Source organism: Pongo pygmaeus, chromosome 3, assembly GCF_028885625.2.
Source record: "Pongo pygmaeus isolate AG05252 chromosome 3, NHGRI_mPonPyg2-v2.0_pri, whole genome shotgun sequence".
Taxonomy (NCBI): Eukaryota; Metazoa; Chordata; class Mammalia; order Primates; family Hominidae; genus Pongo; species Pongo pygmaeus.
The window spans coordinates 39,049,644-39,066,204 of NC_072376.2; the positions used below are offsets into that span (position 1 = coordinate 39,049,644).

General features: G+C 43.4%; 1 protein-coding gene across 4 annotated transcripts in view; it reads left to right on the forward strand.

Moving 5' to 3' along the window:
* LOC129035236 (zinc finger protein 195-like) overlaps nt 1–16,561 on the forward strand; it is a 47,337-nt gene that overhangs the window by 17,999 nt on the left and 12,777 nt on the right. For 2 of the 4 annotated variants that reach the window (XR_010126208.1, XR_010126207.1), the window contains one exon: nt 1,519–2,755. Coding sequence is in view for 1 of the 4 variants with exons in the window: in XM_063664477.1 (XP_063520547.1) it covers nt 10,149–10,282 (134 nt within the window). In the remaining 3 variants the exon portion in view is untranslated. Of the gene's footprint in view, nt 1–1,518; nt 3,760–10,148; nt 11,006–16,561 lie in introns of those variants that run through there. The other 2 variants (XR_010126209.1, XM_063664477.1) reach the window with 2 other exon arrangements.

Below are 16,561 nucleotides of genomic sequence, written 5' to 3' on the forward strand. Positions count from 1 at the left end.
TCCACCTCCCAGGTTTAAGCGATTCTCCTGCCTCAGCCTCCCAAGTAGCTGGGATTACAGGTGTCTGCCACCACACCCAGCTAATTTTTTTTGTACTTTTAGTATAGAGGGGGTTTCACCATGTTGGCCAAGCTGGTCTTGAACTCCTGACCTCAAGTGATCCACTTGCCTTGGCCTCCCAAAGTGCTGGGATTACAGGCGTAAGCCACTGCACCTGGCCTTTTTTTTTTTTTTTTTTTTTTTTTTTTTTGAGACAGAGTCTCACTCTGTCACCCAGTCTGGAGCATGATCTCGGCTCACTACAACCTTCCTCTCCTGGGTTCAAGTAATTCTTGTGCCTCAGCCTCCTGTGTAGCTGGGATTACAGTGCGCACTAACACGCCCAGCTAATTTTTTGTATTTTTAGTAGAGATGGGGTTTCGCCGTGTTGCCCAGGCTGGTCTCAAACTCCTGAGCTCAGGCAATCCGCCCGCTTCAGCCTCCCAAAGTGCTAGGATTACAGGCGTAAGCCACTGCCCCAGGCCATCTTGAGCAATTTTGATGTGCCAGGTCTTGTGCTATGTGTTGGGCATAGTATATAATTCTCCCAATAATGCTGTAGCTCAGCAGTCCCCAACCCTTTTGGCACCAGGGACTGGTTTCGTGTAAGACAGTTTTTCCACCAGCTGGGGTGGGGGCGACAGGGGGAGGGGGATGGTTTCAGGATGAAACTGTCAACTATAAATCATCAGGCATTAGATTCTCATAAGGAGCACGCAACCTAGATCATGCACAGTTCACAGTAGGGTTTGTGTTCCTACGGGAATCTAATGCTGCCGCTGATCTGACAGGAGGTGGAACTCAGGCAGTAATGCTCACTCAAGACAGGGTTTCACCATGTTGGCCAGGGTGGTCTCAAACTCCTGACCTCAAGGGATCTGCCCGTCTCGGCCTCCCAAAGTGCTGGAATTACAGGCGTAAGCCACCGCACCCGGCCAGCAAAATTTTATTGGAATCTCAAACAACCATTGCCTGGGCTCTTGGAATTCTCACTATTCTGAGGTAAAGCTATAAGCCATATGTTTGATTTGGATACATCTGGGATTTTCAAGTTCTGGGTTTTTTTTTTTTTTTTTTTCACTCTAAGTTGATTAACAAAGATGGACTAATAGAAGTGAACCTCAGGTTCTCTGTTTAAACTGAGATCAAAACCTAAACAGCCAGTTCTCTGCTGCCTCCTCCTGGTTTCCTTTAATTGTCAAGAATTAAAAGGTGTAGAAGGCACTTCTTCAGAGAGAGAAGGGGAGAGGGAGAGAGAGAGGAAATGAAAGTCAAGCTACTGTGAAACCAAAATTCCATGAAGTTAAAAAAAAAAAAGTCTCTAACCAAATAGTCTAGTTCTCCATCACTCAGAATCTCTTCAATCAGTTTGTAAGTCTCACCCAGGTAAGTGTCCAGACACGACCATGGAGGGAAGAATAAGCAGGAATTTGTCTGCTTCTGCTTTCTGCTAAACAGTACTTTTTTTTTTTTTTCAAGACGGAGTCTCACTGTGTCGCCCAGGCTGGAGTGCAATAACCTGATCTCAGCTCACTGAAAGCTCCGCCTCCCGGGTTCATGCCGTTCTCCTGCCTCAGCATCCCGAGTAGCTGGGACTACAGGCGCCTGCCACCACGCTCAGCTAATTTTTTGTATTTTCGGTAGAGACGGGGTTTCACCATGTTAGCCAGGATGGTCTCAATCTCCTGACCTCGTGATCCACCCACCTCAGCCTCCCAAAGTGCTGGGATTACAGGCATGAGCCACCGCGCCCAGCCACTAGGCAGTACTTTCAAAACCACTTTTGCATTTCCATGGTAACTCCAAATCCCTCATCCTTGTCTTACTCCATTATGGGTCCTGATACACGTCCAGTAACCTTCCTGAAAGGTATGGTTGAGAGAAATAGGATGAATGAGAAGATTGGAAAGGGGAGGCAATGCAGACCTAGAAAACCACTGATTAATTATAAATTAACATTTTCAACATATGACATAGGGCAATGACATAGAAAACAGTTCCCATATATTATATTGTATGGAGGAAATTTGCTTCTACTTCGCTTTCTTCTCATCCCTTTTTTCCTTTATCACCTTTTACAGCTTTTTTTTTTTTAAGATGGAGTCTTGCTCTGTCGCCCATGCTGTAGTGCAGTGGTGCGATCTCGGCTCACTGCAAGCTCCACCTCTCAGGTTCACGCCATTCTCCTGCCTCATCCTCCCAAGTAGCTGGGACAACAGGTGCCCACCACCACGCCCGGCTAATTTTTTTGTATTTTTAGTAGAGACAGGGTTTCACCGTGTTAGCCAGGATGGTCTCAATCTCCTGACCTCGTGATCCGCCCACCTTGGCCTCTCGAAGTGCTGGGATTATAGGCATGAGCCAACGCGCCCGGCCTACAGCTTTTTTTGTTTCTGTCTTTTTATTGGATTTACATTTTTTCAATATGTTCTTTGTCTCACTGGTCCTCCTTTTCATTTTTCTTTCCACTGCTTATTACATTGTAGATATTTATATTTTAAAATTTGCCACACTGCACTTTTTGTTCTGTGTCTTGAATAAAAATTGGGCAAGAGGAGAAGTTTAAGATATAAGAAATTTGTGTTAGGTTCATTTTCTGCCTCTGTAGAGAAATAGTGCCTTCTAGTGTTTGCAACAATCTGTGGGATTTTCTTTTTGTTTTGTTTTATTTTGTTTGTTTTTGTTTTTTTGTTTTTTCCAGACGGAGTTTTGCTCTTGTCGCCCAGGCTGGAGTGCAGTGGTGCTATCTCGGCTCACCGCAACCTCCGCCTCCTGGGTTCAAGCAATTCTCCTGCCTCAGCCTCCCTAGTAGCTGGGATTATAGGTGCCTGCTACCACACCCAGCTAATTTTTGTATTTTTAGTAGTAGAGACAGAGTTTCACCATGTTGGCCTGGCTGGTCTCGAACTCCTGACCTTATGTGATCTGCCCACCTCAGCCTCCCAAAGTGCTAGGATTGCAGGCATGAGCCAGCCATCATACCAGGCTATTGCAATAACATTTGTATTTGCACCATTTCAGTTCATCTGAAAAGTAAAATAATATTTTTTAGAAAAAAAATTTTATACTTTTTGAAGTTCTCCTGCCATATTTATTAAATATACGCACACCATTATTATCTCCATTTTAGAGATAAAAAGCTAGAATCATAAAACTTTTATTTAGCGGCTGGGCACAGTGTCTCACTTCTGTAATCCCAGCATTTTGGGAGGCCAAGGCAGGAAGATCACTTGAGCTCAGGATTTCGAGACCAGCCTGGGCAATATAGGGGGATACTATCTCTACAAAAACATTAAAACATCAGCTGAGTGTGGTGGCACACACAGTCTCAGCTGCTCAGGAGGCTGAGGTGGGAAGATTGCTTGAACCCAGGAGTTTTGAGGCTAAAATGAGCAATGATCGTGCCACCACACTCCAGCCTGGGCAACAGAGAGAGATCCTGTCTTAATCAAAAAACAAATTTATTTAATAGTGAGTTGATGATAGCACTTAAACCAAACATATGAAAGGGTTTAAAAAATGTGGCCGGGCTCATGAAACCAAACATATGAAAGGGTTTAAAAAATGTGGCCGGGCTCACTCAAGATTACAGTGGCTCATGCCTGTAATCTCAGCACTTTGGGAGGCCAAGGCAGGCGGATCACCTGAGGTCAAGAGTTCGAGACCACCCTGGCCAACATGGAGAAACCCCATTTCTACTAAAAATACAAAAATTAGCCAGGCATGGTGGTGTGTGCCTGTAATCCCAGCAACTTGGGAGGCTGAGGCACGAGAATCGCTGGAACCTGGGAGACGGAAGTTGCAGTGAGCCGAGATCGTACTACTGCACTCCAGCCTGGGAGACAGAGCAAGACTCTGTTTCGTTAAAAAAAAAAATGTATTTCATGTAAAACATTCCCCACTCAGCTGCCATCAGTCATCAAATGGTGAGAAGACAGATCACAAAAATATGATTCATAATAATGCCAAACCCACGAAGATGATGGCACAGAAAGAGAATTGCAAAAGCTGATTGTTGGAGGACAGTTGCATGAACAAGAATGTTATGGGAGGGTTGCTCAAACTCTAATCTCTCAAGGTAACCCTTTTAGGAGTGATTGAAGATATGTCTTCTTTGGTTCTGCTGCTCCTGAGTCACCTTTATTTCTCCTAGAACTGTCATGTTTCTCTGGAAAAGAACCATGCTCTCAGAGAAGCAGACATATTCCTTAAGAGATTTACCAGATGTGAGAATTTAGTTGTAGCCCTGTATTTCCCAGCTTCCTGTGAGTTTGTATAAGCATTCCCTGAAATGGATTCTCACTTGTTGACTATCATGAAAATGTGAGAAGAGATATGTGTATGTTTATATCCATAATATTAGGCAGGGTTCTCCAGAGAAAAACAACTAATAGGGTGTGTATATACATATATATATATATATATATGCATACAGAGATTATATATATATGCATACAGATATATATATATATGTGCATACAGATATATAAAGAGATTTATTAGGAATTGGTTCATGTGATTGTGGAGGGTGACAAGTTTCATGATCTGCAGGATGAGGTGGCAAGCTGAAAAGCTGATGGTGTAGTTCCAGTCAGAGTCTGAAGGCCTGGGAACCAGGACAGCAATGTTTCAATTTGAGTCTAAAGGGAAGAAAAATTATCTTGTATTTGAGATAGTTTTTTTGGTCAGTTTTTTTGGTGAATTTTTTTGTTCTGTTCAGGCCTTCAACTGATTGGATGAGACCCACCCACATTAGGGAAGGCAATCTGCTTTACTCAGCCTGCAGATTCAAATATTAATTTCGTGTGTGTGTGTGTGTGTGTGTGTGTGTGTGTGTGTGTGTGTGTTTGTGACACAGTCTTGCTCTGTCGCCCAGGCTAGAGTACAGTGACACGATCTCGGCTCACTGCAACCTCTACCTCCCCGGTTCAAGCGATTCTCCTGTCTCAACCTCCCAAGTAGCTGTGATTACAGGCGCCCACTACTGCACCCGGCTAATTTTTGTATTTTTAGTAGAGACAGAGTTTCACCGTGTTGGCCAGGCTGGTCTGGAACTCCTCACCCCGTGATCCACCCGCTCGGCCTCCCAAAGTGCTGGAATTACAGGCGTGAGCAACCACGCCCAGCCTGTTTTTTTTTTGTTGTTTGTTTGTTTGTTTGTTTTTAAGAGACAGAGTCTTGCTCTGTCACCCAGGCCAGAGTGGTGCAGTGGTATGATCCTTGCTCATTGCAGCTTTGAACTCCTGGGCTGAAGCCATCCTCTGCTTCAGCCTCCTGAGTAGCTGGGACTACAGCCCATGCCACCATGTCCAGCTAATTTTTTTTTAGGGAGACAGGATCTTGCTGTGTTGCCCAGGCTGGTCTCAAACTCCTGGTCTTAAGTGATCCTCTCACCTCGGCCACCCAAGGCACTGGGATTACAGGCATAACCCACCTCACCCAGCCCTCAAATGTGCCTAGAAACACTTTCACAGACACACTGAGAATGTTTTACCAAATATCTGGGCACCCCATGGCATAATCAACTTGATACATGAGATTAACCATGGCCAGACATGGTGGCTTATGCCTGTATTCCCAGGACTTTGGGAGGCTGAGGTGGGCAGATCACCTGAGGTCAGGAGTTCAAAACCAGCCTGGCCAACAGGGCAAAACCTCATCTCTACTAAAAATACAAAAATTAGCCGGGTGTGGTGACATGCATCTGTAGTCCCAGCTACTCGGGAGGCTGAGGCAGGAGAATCATTTGAACCCAGGAGGTGGAGGCTGCAGTGAACTGAAAATATAGGAAAATAAAAAAATTAAAAAAAAAAAAGCAGCAGCTTGTCATTCCATAATTAGGAGAAGGAGAAAACCATCTTTGAAATTTTGCTGTGTTTGGGCTAGGCACAGTGGTTGGTTCAGCCTTGTAATCCCTGTATTTTGGGGGACCAACCTGGGAGGATTGCTTGGGCCCAGGAGTTTGAGACCAGCCTGGGCAATGTCGTGAGACCCCATCTCTCTCTCTCTATATATATATATATATTTTTTTTTTTTGAGATGGAGTCTGGCTCTGTTGCCCAGGCTAGAGTGCAGTGGTGTGATCTCAGCTCACTGCAATCTCCACCTCCCAGGTTCAAGCGATTCTCCTGCCTCAGCCTCCCAAGTAGCTGGGACTACAGGCGCCCACCAGCACACCCGGCTAATTTTTGTATTTTTAGTAGAGACGGGGTTTCACCATATTGGCCAGGCTGGTCTCGAACTCCTGACCTTGTGATCCCTCCGCCTCGGCCTCCCAAAGTGCTGGGATTACAGGCATGAGCCACCACGCCCAGCCTATAATTTTTTTTTTTTTTTTTTTTGAGATGGAGTCTCGCTCAGCCGCCCAGCCTGGAGTACGGTGGCACGATCCCAGCTTACTGCAACCACTGTCTCCCATGTTCAAGCAATTCTCCTGTCTCAACCTCCTGAGTAGCTGGGATTACAGGCACCTGCCATCATGCCCAGCTAATTTTTTTTGTATTTTAATAGAGATGGGGTTTCACCATGTCGGCCAGGCTGGTCTTGAACTCCTGACCTCAGTTGATCCGCCCACTGCGGCCTCCCAAAGTGCTAAGATTACAGGTGTGAGCCACCGCACCTGGTCAATTTTTTTTTTTTAATTAGCCGGGCCTGGTGCCCAGAAGGTCAAGGCTGCAGTGAGCTATGATCATTCCACTGCGCTTCAGCCGAGGTGAAAGAGTGAAACCCTGTCTCAAAAAGAAATTTTGCTGTGTTTTCCTTATACTTCTGACCATGGTGGAACAATTGATAGTGGATAGCTCTCCCACTGAAATCAACTGTAAAACTGGACAAAACATATGCAGCAACTATATTCAGGCAGAATAAAGTAAACAGCAGAAGACTGCAATTTCTGAGAGAAAGGAAACTCATGAGGTGAGCCCCATGATTGATCAGCTGTCTGCCTGGGGACAACTACCTAACTATAATGCAGAGGACTTGATTCTGAGCAGAGCATAGCGGTCCTGCTGACTGAGGTGGTAGATACGAGAGTCTGGGACCACTGAGCTAAGTGAAATCTCTGGGACAAGGCATTAGAGAGGAACCAAGCTATGCAGAAAAGTCTTTATCTATCAACACAGAAAAAGCGTTTGAAAAAATTTCTTTTTTTTTTTTTCATTTTTTTCCCCACACTACACAGATGCTTTTTTTTTTTTTTTTTTTTTTTGAGAGAGAGAGTCTCACTGTGTCACCCATGCTGGAGTGCAGTGGCATGATCTTGGCTCACTGCAACCTCCGCCTTCCAGGTTCAAGTGATTCTCCTGCCTAAGCCTCCTGAGTAGCTGGGACTACAGGCGCCCGCCACCATGCCCGGCTAGTTTTTTTTTTTTTTTGTACTTTTAGTAGAGATGGGGTTTCACCATGTTGGTCAGTCTGGTCTTGAACTCCTGACCTCAAGCCTCAAGTGATCCACCTGCCTCGGCATCCCAAAGGGCTTGGATTACAGGCGTCAGCCACTGCACCTGGCCTTTTTTGTTTTGTTTTGTTTAGAGAGAGAGATGGAGTCTCAGTATGTTACCCCCAGGTTGGTCTAGAACCCCTGGGCTCAAGCAGTCCTCCCACCTCAGCCTCCCAAAGTGTTGGGCCTACAGGCGTGAGCCACCACACCCGGCCCAACATTCAACAAAATTTAATAACCATTCATGACATAAATTATCAGGGAACTAGGAATAGATGTTCCTTTGATGTTTAAGTAGAAACACATACCAAAATTACAACTAGTATATTTAATGGTAAAATAGTGAATGCTTTCTCCTCGAGACTGGGAATAAAGCTAAGATAACCACATTTACTACTTCCATTATATTGTATTGGAGGTCTTATCAAATATAGCAAGGCAAAAATAAAGATATAGAAATTCAAAAGTCCTGGAATTTGAAGACCCCAAGAACCAGGAGCTCCAATGTCTAAGCATGGGAGAAGATGAATGTCCCAGCTCAAAAAGAGAGAGAGTGAATTTGCCCTTATTCCACGTGTGTGTGTGTGTGTGTGTGTGTGTGTGTGTGTGTGCGCACATGATGGAGTCTCACTCTGTCATCCAAGCTGGAGTGCAATGGCGCAATCTCGGCTCCCTGCAACCTCTGCCTCCTGGATTCAAGCAATTCTCCTGTCTCAGCCTACTGAGTAGCAGGGACTACAGGTGTGTACCACCACACCCAGATAATTTTTGTATTTTTAGTAGAGATAGGGTTTCACCATGTTGGTCAGCCTGGTCTCAAACTCCTGACCTCAAGTGATCCACCTGCCTCAGCTTCCCAAAGTCCTGGGAGTACAGGCATAAGCCACCACGCCTGGCCTCTTCTTCCACCTTTTTATTCTGTTTGGGTTCCCAATGAATTGAATGATGCCCACCCACATTTATGAGGGCAGACCCTCTTTACTCAGTCAACTAATAAAAATGCTGGTCTCTTCCAGAAACACCCTCACAGACACATCCAGAAATAATGTTTTACCAGCTATCTGGGCATCCCTTAGTCCACCCAAGTTGACCCCAAATTAACTATCACACCATCTTACCAGCTCCCTTTCCCACATCCAAACAATCAGTGAATCCTGTTAATGTAACTTCTAAGTCAGCTTAAGTTTTGGCATTCTCTCTTTTTCAGTACCAATTCTTAGATCACTGACTAGACTAGTAAAATAATCTCTTAATTGGTGATTCTGCCTAGAGTCAGCTCTTCACAAATCATCCTGTGTGTTATTGCCAAGGTGTTCTTTCTGAGATCTTTCTCTAACTATGTCATTTCCCCATTTAAAACCCTCTGCAGGACAGGACAAAGTTCAAATTCCTTTACATCTGAATCCCATTCTCCACCTTATGCATTGCACTAGAACATTGTACATCTCTTTGTTTCCTGCACACATCATGCTCTTGTACATGGTGTTCTGCTGCCTGGAATGTCCTTTCCACCTTGACTTCTTGCTGCATACCTATTCATCCTTTCAAATCTGGTGCCTGCAACCACTTGCTGGTGTTCTGTGACACTTTCCTGAACCTCACAGTGAGATTATCCTCCTCTGCACTATTTCACGACCTTGCACATAGTTCAGTTGTTTCATACATCACACACTGTTGTGTTACGTATTGACATGGCTGTCTTCACAACTAGGCTCTGAGCATCTTAAAGGCCGGGACTGACGCCAGTCACAATCTAATGCAAAGGACAGTGCTGTTATGGAAATGTTTATTGAACTGAACTGAAAATCCTGCCACATAAAGAGAGCTTAGGAAGGACAGAGAAGAGATAGAATGCTGAAAATGCCAAGCATAAACTTTGCAGTAGCTGAATTGTAAGAAGTTCACCCACAGAGTCAGCTCTGAGTCACCTCTTTTGAGGTTCAAAATCACACAAATGAAGCAACTGAACATAGAATTTAACCACTTACTTTGAAGAGGGTTTCTTGCTAGCCATTCAGGAAAATACAAAATGATGCAAATATCTTTTTAAAATAAAGAATATATAGAAATTCAAATCAAGTATTAAAATGTAAGGCTAGTTCACCTCCTCAGAATGAATAACTTGGAAGAGGAAAAAATGGTCTAAAAATTTCTACTAGTATAGTATCTCTTCTTTTTCCTGCATTATCATTTTGTATTTTCTAAGAGATAGAACTCACTCTCTATTCCTACCATTTTATAAGGCCTCTATTTTAGCAGTAAATTGGTTGAATTACTGCCTGAAACTCTACATTTTAGATGAAATATTATAAATAGGATATTTTGTGAATTGCAGTTACTTGTTACATAAAGGAACAGCTACAAAAACGCATCAAAATAGGTAAGACATTTTGAAAAGCAAGATTTTGTATTAAACTGTCTGTGATGCATTGTAATAGGTTAGTCCGAAAATACTAACTTGGTTTCCTTTTTCTTTTTAGCTCAAGGGACCTGTCATAAAAATATTAACTTGTAATAAAAGTGTTTAGTAGCACTAATATGTGATGGCAATTTCAGGAAAGTCAATGTTCTGAGCAAGAAGAACAAGGAACAGAAGGTATAATGATAACAGATGAGAGAGGAAAAAGCAGACTCAATCAACCCTTACGTTTCCATCATTTTTCCATTACAGAGAATTATCCTCAAATTAGAAGGAGTAGGACCTACATGGTAAAGAAAAAATTTACGTGCAAGGCAGATGAGGAAGTAAGAGAGCATCCAGCCACTTCACACAACTTCATTCTCTGTCTTACCAAAAGAATGTGAAATGTGGTGGTAGCTTTACTGGGGACAGGAGAGGTGCCAGAAGTTTGAAGATGGACTAATCTCCTCGTTTTCTAAAAGAAGAACCTATAAGTCTCTGAGCACATTTTTCCTTGGCAAAATTCTGGAATGGATAATTAGACAAATGGTTTGTGAATCTTTAGAAAAGTTGCAAAAACAAGGCACAGCATAAATTCACTAAAAAATAAGTGGACCTAAACTAAGCATTCTTTCTTCCTGATAGGAATCCTACTTTCCTTGGTCTGACACCTGCAGGGTCAAGTATGGGCCTTGGAGTCAGCTGAGGCTGAATTCCAATTCCAGTTCCACCACTCCAAAAGTGACACTTGGACACCAAATTCTCTGAGACCCTCCTGTAATGCAAATGTAGTGGAGCTACTTTGGGGTTAGCTCGCTCTCCCCCAGGGCCTTCCTTGAGACCAATTTCACACATGATCTCATTACAAAACAGTAACAACAAAAACCCCAACTTTGGAGGCATTAATAAATAATGGGGATTATATTATACATAACAAAGCAAAATATTCATAAAAATCATCTTCTATAACCTGAGTCTGGCTGGGTGAGGTGGCTCACGCCTATATTCCCAGCACTTTGGGAGGTCAAAGTGGGCAGATCGCTTGAGCCCAGGAGTTCCAGTCAAGCCTGGGCAACATAGGAAAACCGCATCTCTACAAAAAATACAACAATTACCCAGGAATGATGGTGGGTACCTGTAGTCCCAGCACTAGGGAGGCTAAGGCAGGAGGATCACTTGAGCCCAGGAGTTTAAGACCAGCCTGGGTAACATAGGAAGGCCCCTTCTCTTCCAAAAATGCAAAAATTAGGCCAGGCACGGTGATTCACACCTGTAATCCCAGCACTTTGGGAGGCCAAGGCAGGTGGATCACCTGAGGTCAGGAGTTTGAGAGCAGCCTGGCCAACATGGTGAAACCATGTCTCTACTAAAAATACTAAAATTAGCCAGGCCTGGTGGCGGGTGTCTGTAATCCCAGCTACTTGGGAGGCTGAGGCAGGAGAATCCCTTGAACCCAGGAGGCAGAGTTTGCAGTGAGCCAAGGTTATGCCATTGCACTCGAGCCTAGGAAACAAGAGTGAAACTCTGTCTCAAAAAAAAAATAAAATAAAATTAGCTATGTATGATGGTGGACACCCATAGTCTCAGCTACCAGGGAGGCTGAGGTGGGAGGATCACTTGAGCCCAGGAGGTCAAGGCTGCAGTGAGCCGTGATTGCACCACTGTACTCCAGCCTTGGACCTGACTCCTTCCCTAAAATTCTTCCCTTAGGAATCTACATCATTTCCTTCACCTCTTAACTCCCTGAAAACAACAAAAACAAAACAAAAAAAAGCAGCTACCACTTCCTCTACAACGTCTCCAGGCACACTTCTCTTTCTGCTTTCCCAGTGGTCATTAAAAGAAAAGGCAGCCAACAATATTTGGAAAAACAAACGTGGTTAGCTAAAACTAGACCACACTCATGTAGGCATTACAGGTCCTCAATCGTTCTCCCATAATAAAAATTAAAACAATAATACTTAGAAAGTTTTTGAGGGGACTAAGTTAAAAGTAATCTATCAAGGCTAGGTGTGATGGCTCACACCTATAATCCCACCACTTTGGGAGGACAAGGCCATAGGATGGATTGAGACCAGGAGTTCAAGAGCAGCCTGAGCAACATACCAACATGCCGTCTCTACAAAAAAAAAAAAAAATTTTTTTTTTTTTTGAGACAATGTCTTGCTCTGTCAGCCAGGCTGGAGTGCAGTGGCACGATCTTGGCTCACTGCAACCTCTGCCTCCCGGGTTCAAGCGATTCTTGTGCCTCACCCTCCCAAGTAGCTGTGATTACAGACATGCACCACCACACCCAGCTAATTTTTGTATTTTTAGTAGAGAGGGGGCTTCACCATGTTGGCCAGGCTGGCCTCAAACTCTGATCCCAAGTGATCCACCTGCCTAAGCCTCCCAAAGTGCTGGGATTACAGGCAAGAGCCACCATGTCCAGCCTCTATAAAAAATTTTTTAAAATTAGCTGGGTGTGGTGGCATGCACTTGTAGTCATAGCTACTTGGGAAACTGAGGCGAGAGGATTGCTTGAGCTTAGGAGGTTCAGGCTGCAATGAGCCATGACTGTGCCACTGCACTCCAGCCTAGGTGATAGAGCAAGCAAGACCCTGTCTCAAAAAAACCCCAAACACACACACACACACACACACACACTTAAAGCTTGATCTGGCCACTCAATAAATGATAGTTTTTATTATTCATTACTGTTTTTACTACTGTGGTAGATCAAGAAAATGGTGTGGAACCTATGTCCTTCTTATTTAGAGGCATTCGACAAATCTTCATGAAGGAGGGCTGGATGATAGCACAGTTTATTGGAAGCTGAGATTATGCAAAGGTTGAAATAGAAATTTCTAGCAATTTGTCAAAGGCCTCTATGACCCTTTACTGTTAAGCCTTTTTATGAATGACTTGGCATGAACAAGCATGGAGGAAGCATGCTTGTCAAATCTGCAGATAATACAAAACGGGGAGGGCTTGATGGATGAACGGCTGAATGACAGAATGCACATTTCAGGAGATCTAAAAAGGCTGAGCCAAGAAGGAATTTAAAGCTGAGTGTGTGTGCTTGAAAAACATAACTGCTGCATAAAAACAGAATGATGAGACTTGGATTTACTAGTATTGCAAGTGAAAAAATACTGGAACATCTTGTTGACTACAAGCTCAAAAATGAACCATCAGTCATTGTTGTATAAAAGCTAAATAGCCATTGCAACAATGATGGCCCTACACACAGAATATTTCCTTTTTTTTCTTTTCTAAAATAATTTTTAATTAAAAAGGAAATAGAGATGGGGTGTTCTTGTGTTGCCCAGGCTGCTCTTGAACTCCTGTGCTTAAGCAATCCTTCCGTCTCGGCCTCCCCAAAGTGCTGGGATTACACACGTGAAGCCACCACGCCCAGCCTATGTTCTTATTTCCCTACAGCATCAAGTAGTGGTGTCATAGCCTGAAGATCCCACGTTCTAGTCTTGGCTCTCCAGCATTTACTAGCTGCATGACCTTGGGCATGTTGGTGAATCTTTCTGAGTCTTAACCCTGAAATTCAAAAGAGGTAGGGAGGGGAGTTTGGACTAATTTATTACTTTGTGTTTGTGTGTGTTTGTGTGTGAATGAGACAGGGTCTCACTCTGTCACCCAGGCTGGAGTGCAGTGGTTCAATCATAACTCACTGCAGCCTTGAATTCCTGGGCTCAAGCAGTCCTCCTGCCTCAGCCTTCTGAGTAGCTGGAACTATAAGCATGCACCACCATGCCTGGCTATTTTTTTTTTTTTTTTTTTTTTTTTTTTTAGACAGAGTCTCTCTCTGTTGCCCAGGCTGGAGTGCAGCAGCACGATCTTGGCTTGCTGCAACCTCCACCTCCCAGGTTCAAGCGATCCTCCTGCCTCAGCCGCTCTAGTAGCTGGGATTACAGGCACGCGCTGCAATGCCCGGCTGATTTTTGTATTTTTAGTAGAGATGGGGTTTCACCATGTTGGCCAAGCTGGTCTAGAACTCCTGACCTCAGGTGATCCACCCTCTTCAGCCTCCAAAGTGCTGGGATTACAGGTGTGAGCCACCATGTCCAGCCATGCCTGGCTAATTTTTTTTTTTTAATTATAGTTTAAATTCTGGGATACACGTGGAGAACATGCAGGTTTGTTACATAGGTATAGACATGCCTTGGTGGTTTGCTGCACCCATCAACCTGTCATCTACATTAGGTATTTCTCCTAATGCTATCCTTCGCCTTGCTCCCCATCCCCTGACAGGCCCTGGTGTGTGATGTTCCCCTCCCTGTGTCCATGTAATCTCATTGTTCAACTCCCACTTATGAGTGCGAACATGCGGTGTTTGGTTTTCTGTTCCTGTGCTAGTTTGCTGAGAATTATGGTTTCCAGCTTAATTCATGTCCCTGCAAAGGACATGAACTCATCCTTTTTTGTGGCTGCATAGTATTCCATGGTGTGTATGTGCCACATTTTCTTTATCCAGTCTATCATTGATGGGCATTTGGTTTGGTTCCAAGTCTTTGCTATTGTGAACAGTGCTGCAGTAAATATACGTGTGCATGTGTCTTTATACTAGAATGATTTATAATCCTTTGTGTATATACCCAGTACTGGGATTGCTGGGTCAAATGGTATTTCTGTTTCTAGATCCTTGAAGAATCGCCACACTGTCTTCCACAATGGTTGAACTAATTTACACTCCCACCAACAGTGTAAAAGTGTTCCTATTTCTCCACATCCTCTCCAGCAACTATTGTTATCCTGACTTTTTAATGATTGCCATTCTTTTTTTTTTTTTGAGACAGAGTCTCCCTCTGTTGCCCAGGCTGGAGTGCCGTGGCATGATTTTGGCTCACTGCAAGCTCCGCCTTCCAGGTTCAGGCCATTCTCCTGCCTCAGCCTCCCGAGTAGCTGGAACTACAGGCGTCTGCCACCATGCCCGGCTAAATTTTTGTATTTTTAGTAGACACGGGGTTTCACCATGTTAGCCAGGATGGTCTCGATCTCCTGACCTCGTGATCCACCCGCCTCAGCCTCCCAAAGTGCTGGGATTACAGGCGTGAGCCACCATGCCCAGCCCTAATGATTGCCATTCTAACTGGCGTGAGATGGTATCTACTTGTGGTTTTGATTTGCATTTCTCTAATGACCAGTGATGATGAGCTTTTTTTCATGTTTGTTGGCCACATAAATGTCTTCTTTGGAGAAGTATCTGTTCACATCTTTCGCCCACTTTTTGATGGGGTTGTTTGTTTTTTTTCTTATAAATTTGTTTAAGTTCTTTGTAGATTCTGGATATTAGTCCTTTGTCAAATGGATAGATTGCAAAAATTTTCTCCCATTCTGTAGGTTGCCTGTTCACTCTGATGATAGTTTCTTTTGCTCTGCAGAAGCTCTTTAGTTTAATTAGATCCCATTTGTCAATTTTGGCTTGTGTTGCCATTACTTTGATGTTTTAGTCATGAAGTCTTTGCCCATGCCTATGTCCTGAATGGTATTGCCTAGGTTTTCTTCTAGGGTTTTTATGGTTTTAGGTCTTATGTTTAAGTCTTTAATCCACCTTGAGTTAATTTTTGTATAAGGTATAAGGAAGGGGTCCAGTTTCAGTTTTCTGCATATGGCTAGCCAGTTTTCCCAACACCATTTATTGAATAGGGAATCCTTTCCCCGTTGCTTGTTTTTGTCAGGTTTGTCAAAGATCAGATAGTTGTAGATGTGTGGCATTACTTCTGAGGCCTCTGTTTTGTTCCATTGGTCTATATATCTGTTTTGGTACCAGTACCATGCTGTTTTGGTTACTGTAGCCTTGTAGTAAGTTTGAAGTCAGGTAACGTGATGCCTCCAGCTTTGTTCTTTTACTTAGGATTATCTTGGCTGTACAGGATCTTTTTTGGTTCCATATGAAATTTAAAGTAGTTTTTTCTAATTCTGTGAAGAAAGTCTATGGTAGCTTGATGCAGATAGTATTGAATCTATAAATTACTTTGAGCAGTATGGCCATTTTCACGATATTGATTCTTCCTATCTATGAACATTGAATGTTTTTCCATTTGTTTGTGTCCTCATTTCCTTGAGCAGTGGTTTGTAGTTCTCCTTGAAGAGGTCCTTCACATCCCTTGTAAGTTGGATTCCTAGGTATTTTATTCTCTTTTTAGCAATTGTGAATGGGAGTTCACTCATGATTTGGCTCTCTCTTATTGGTATATAGGAATGCTTGTGATTTTTGCACATTTATTTTGTATGCTGAGACTTTGCTGAAGTTGCTTATCAGCTTAAGGAGATTTTGTGCTGAGACAATGGGGTTTTCTAAATATACAATCATGTCATCTGCAAACAGGGACAATTTGACTTCCTGTCTTCCTATTTGAATACCCTTTCTTTCTCTCTCTTGCCTGATTGCCCTGGCCAGAACTTCCAATACTATGTTGAATAGTAGTGGTGAGAGAGGGCATCCTTGTCTCGTGCCAGTTATGAAAGGGAATGCTTCCAGCTTTTGCCCATTCCGTATGATATTGGCTGTGGGTTTGTCATAAATAGTTCTTATTATTTTGAGATACATTCCATCAATACCTAGTTTATTGAAGGTTTTTAGCATGAAGGGGTGTTGAATTTTTATCAAAGGCCTTTTCTGCATCTATTGAGATAATCCTGTGGTTGTTGTCATTGCTTCTGTTTATGTGATGGATTACGTTTAT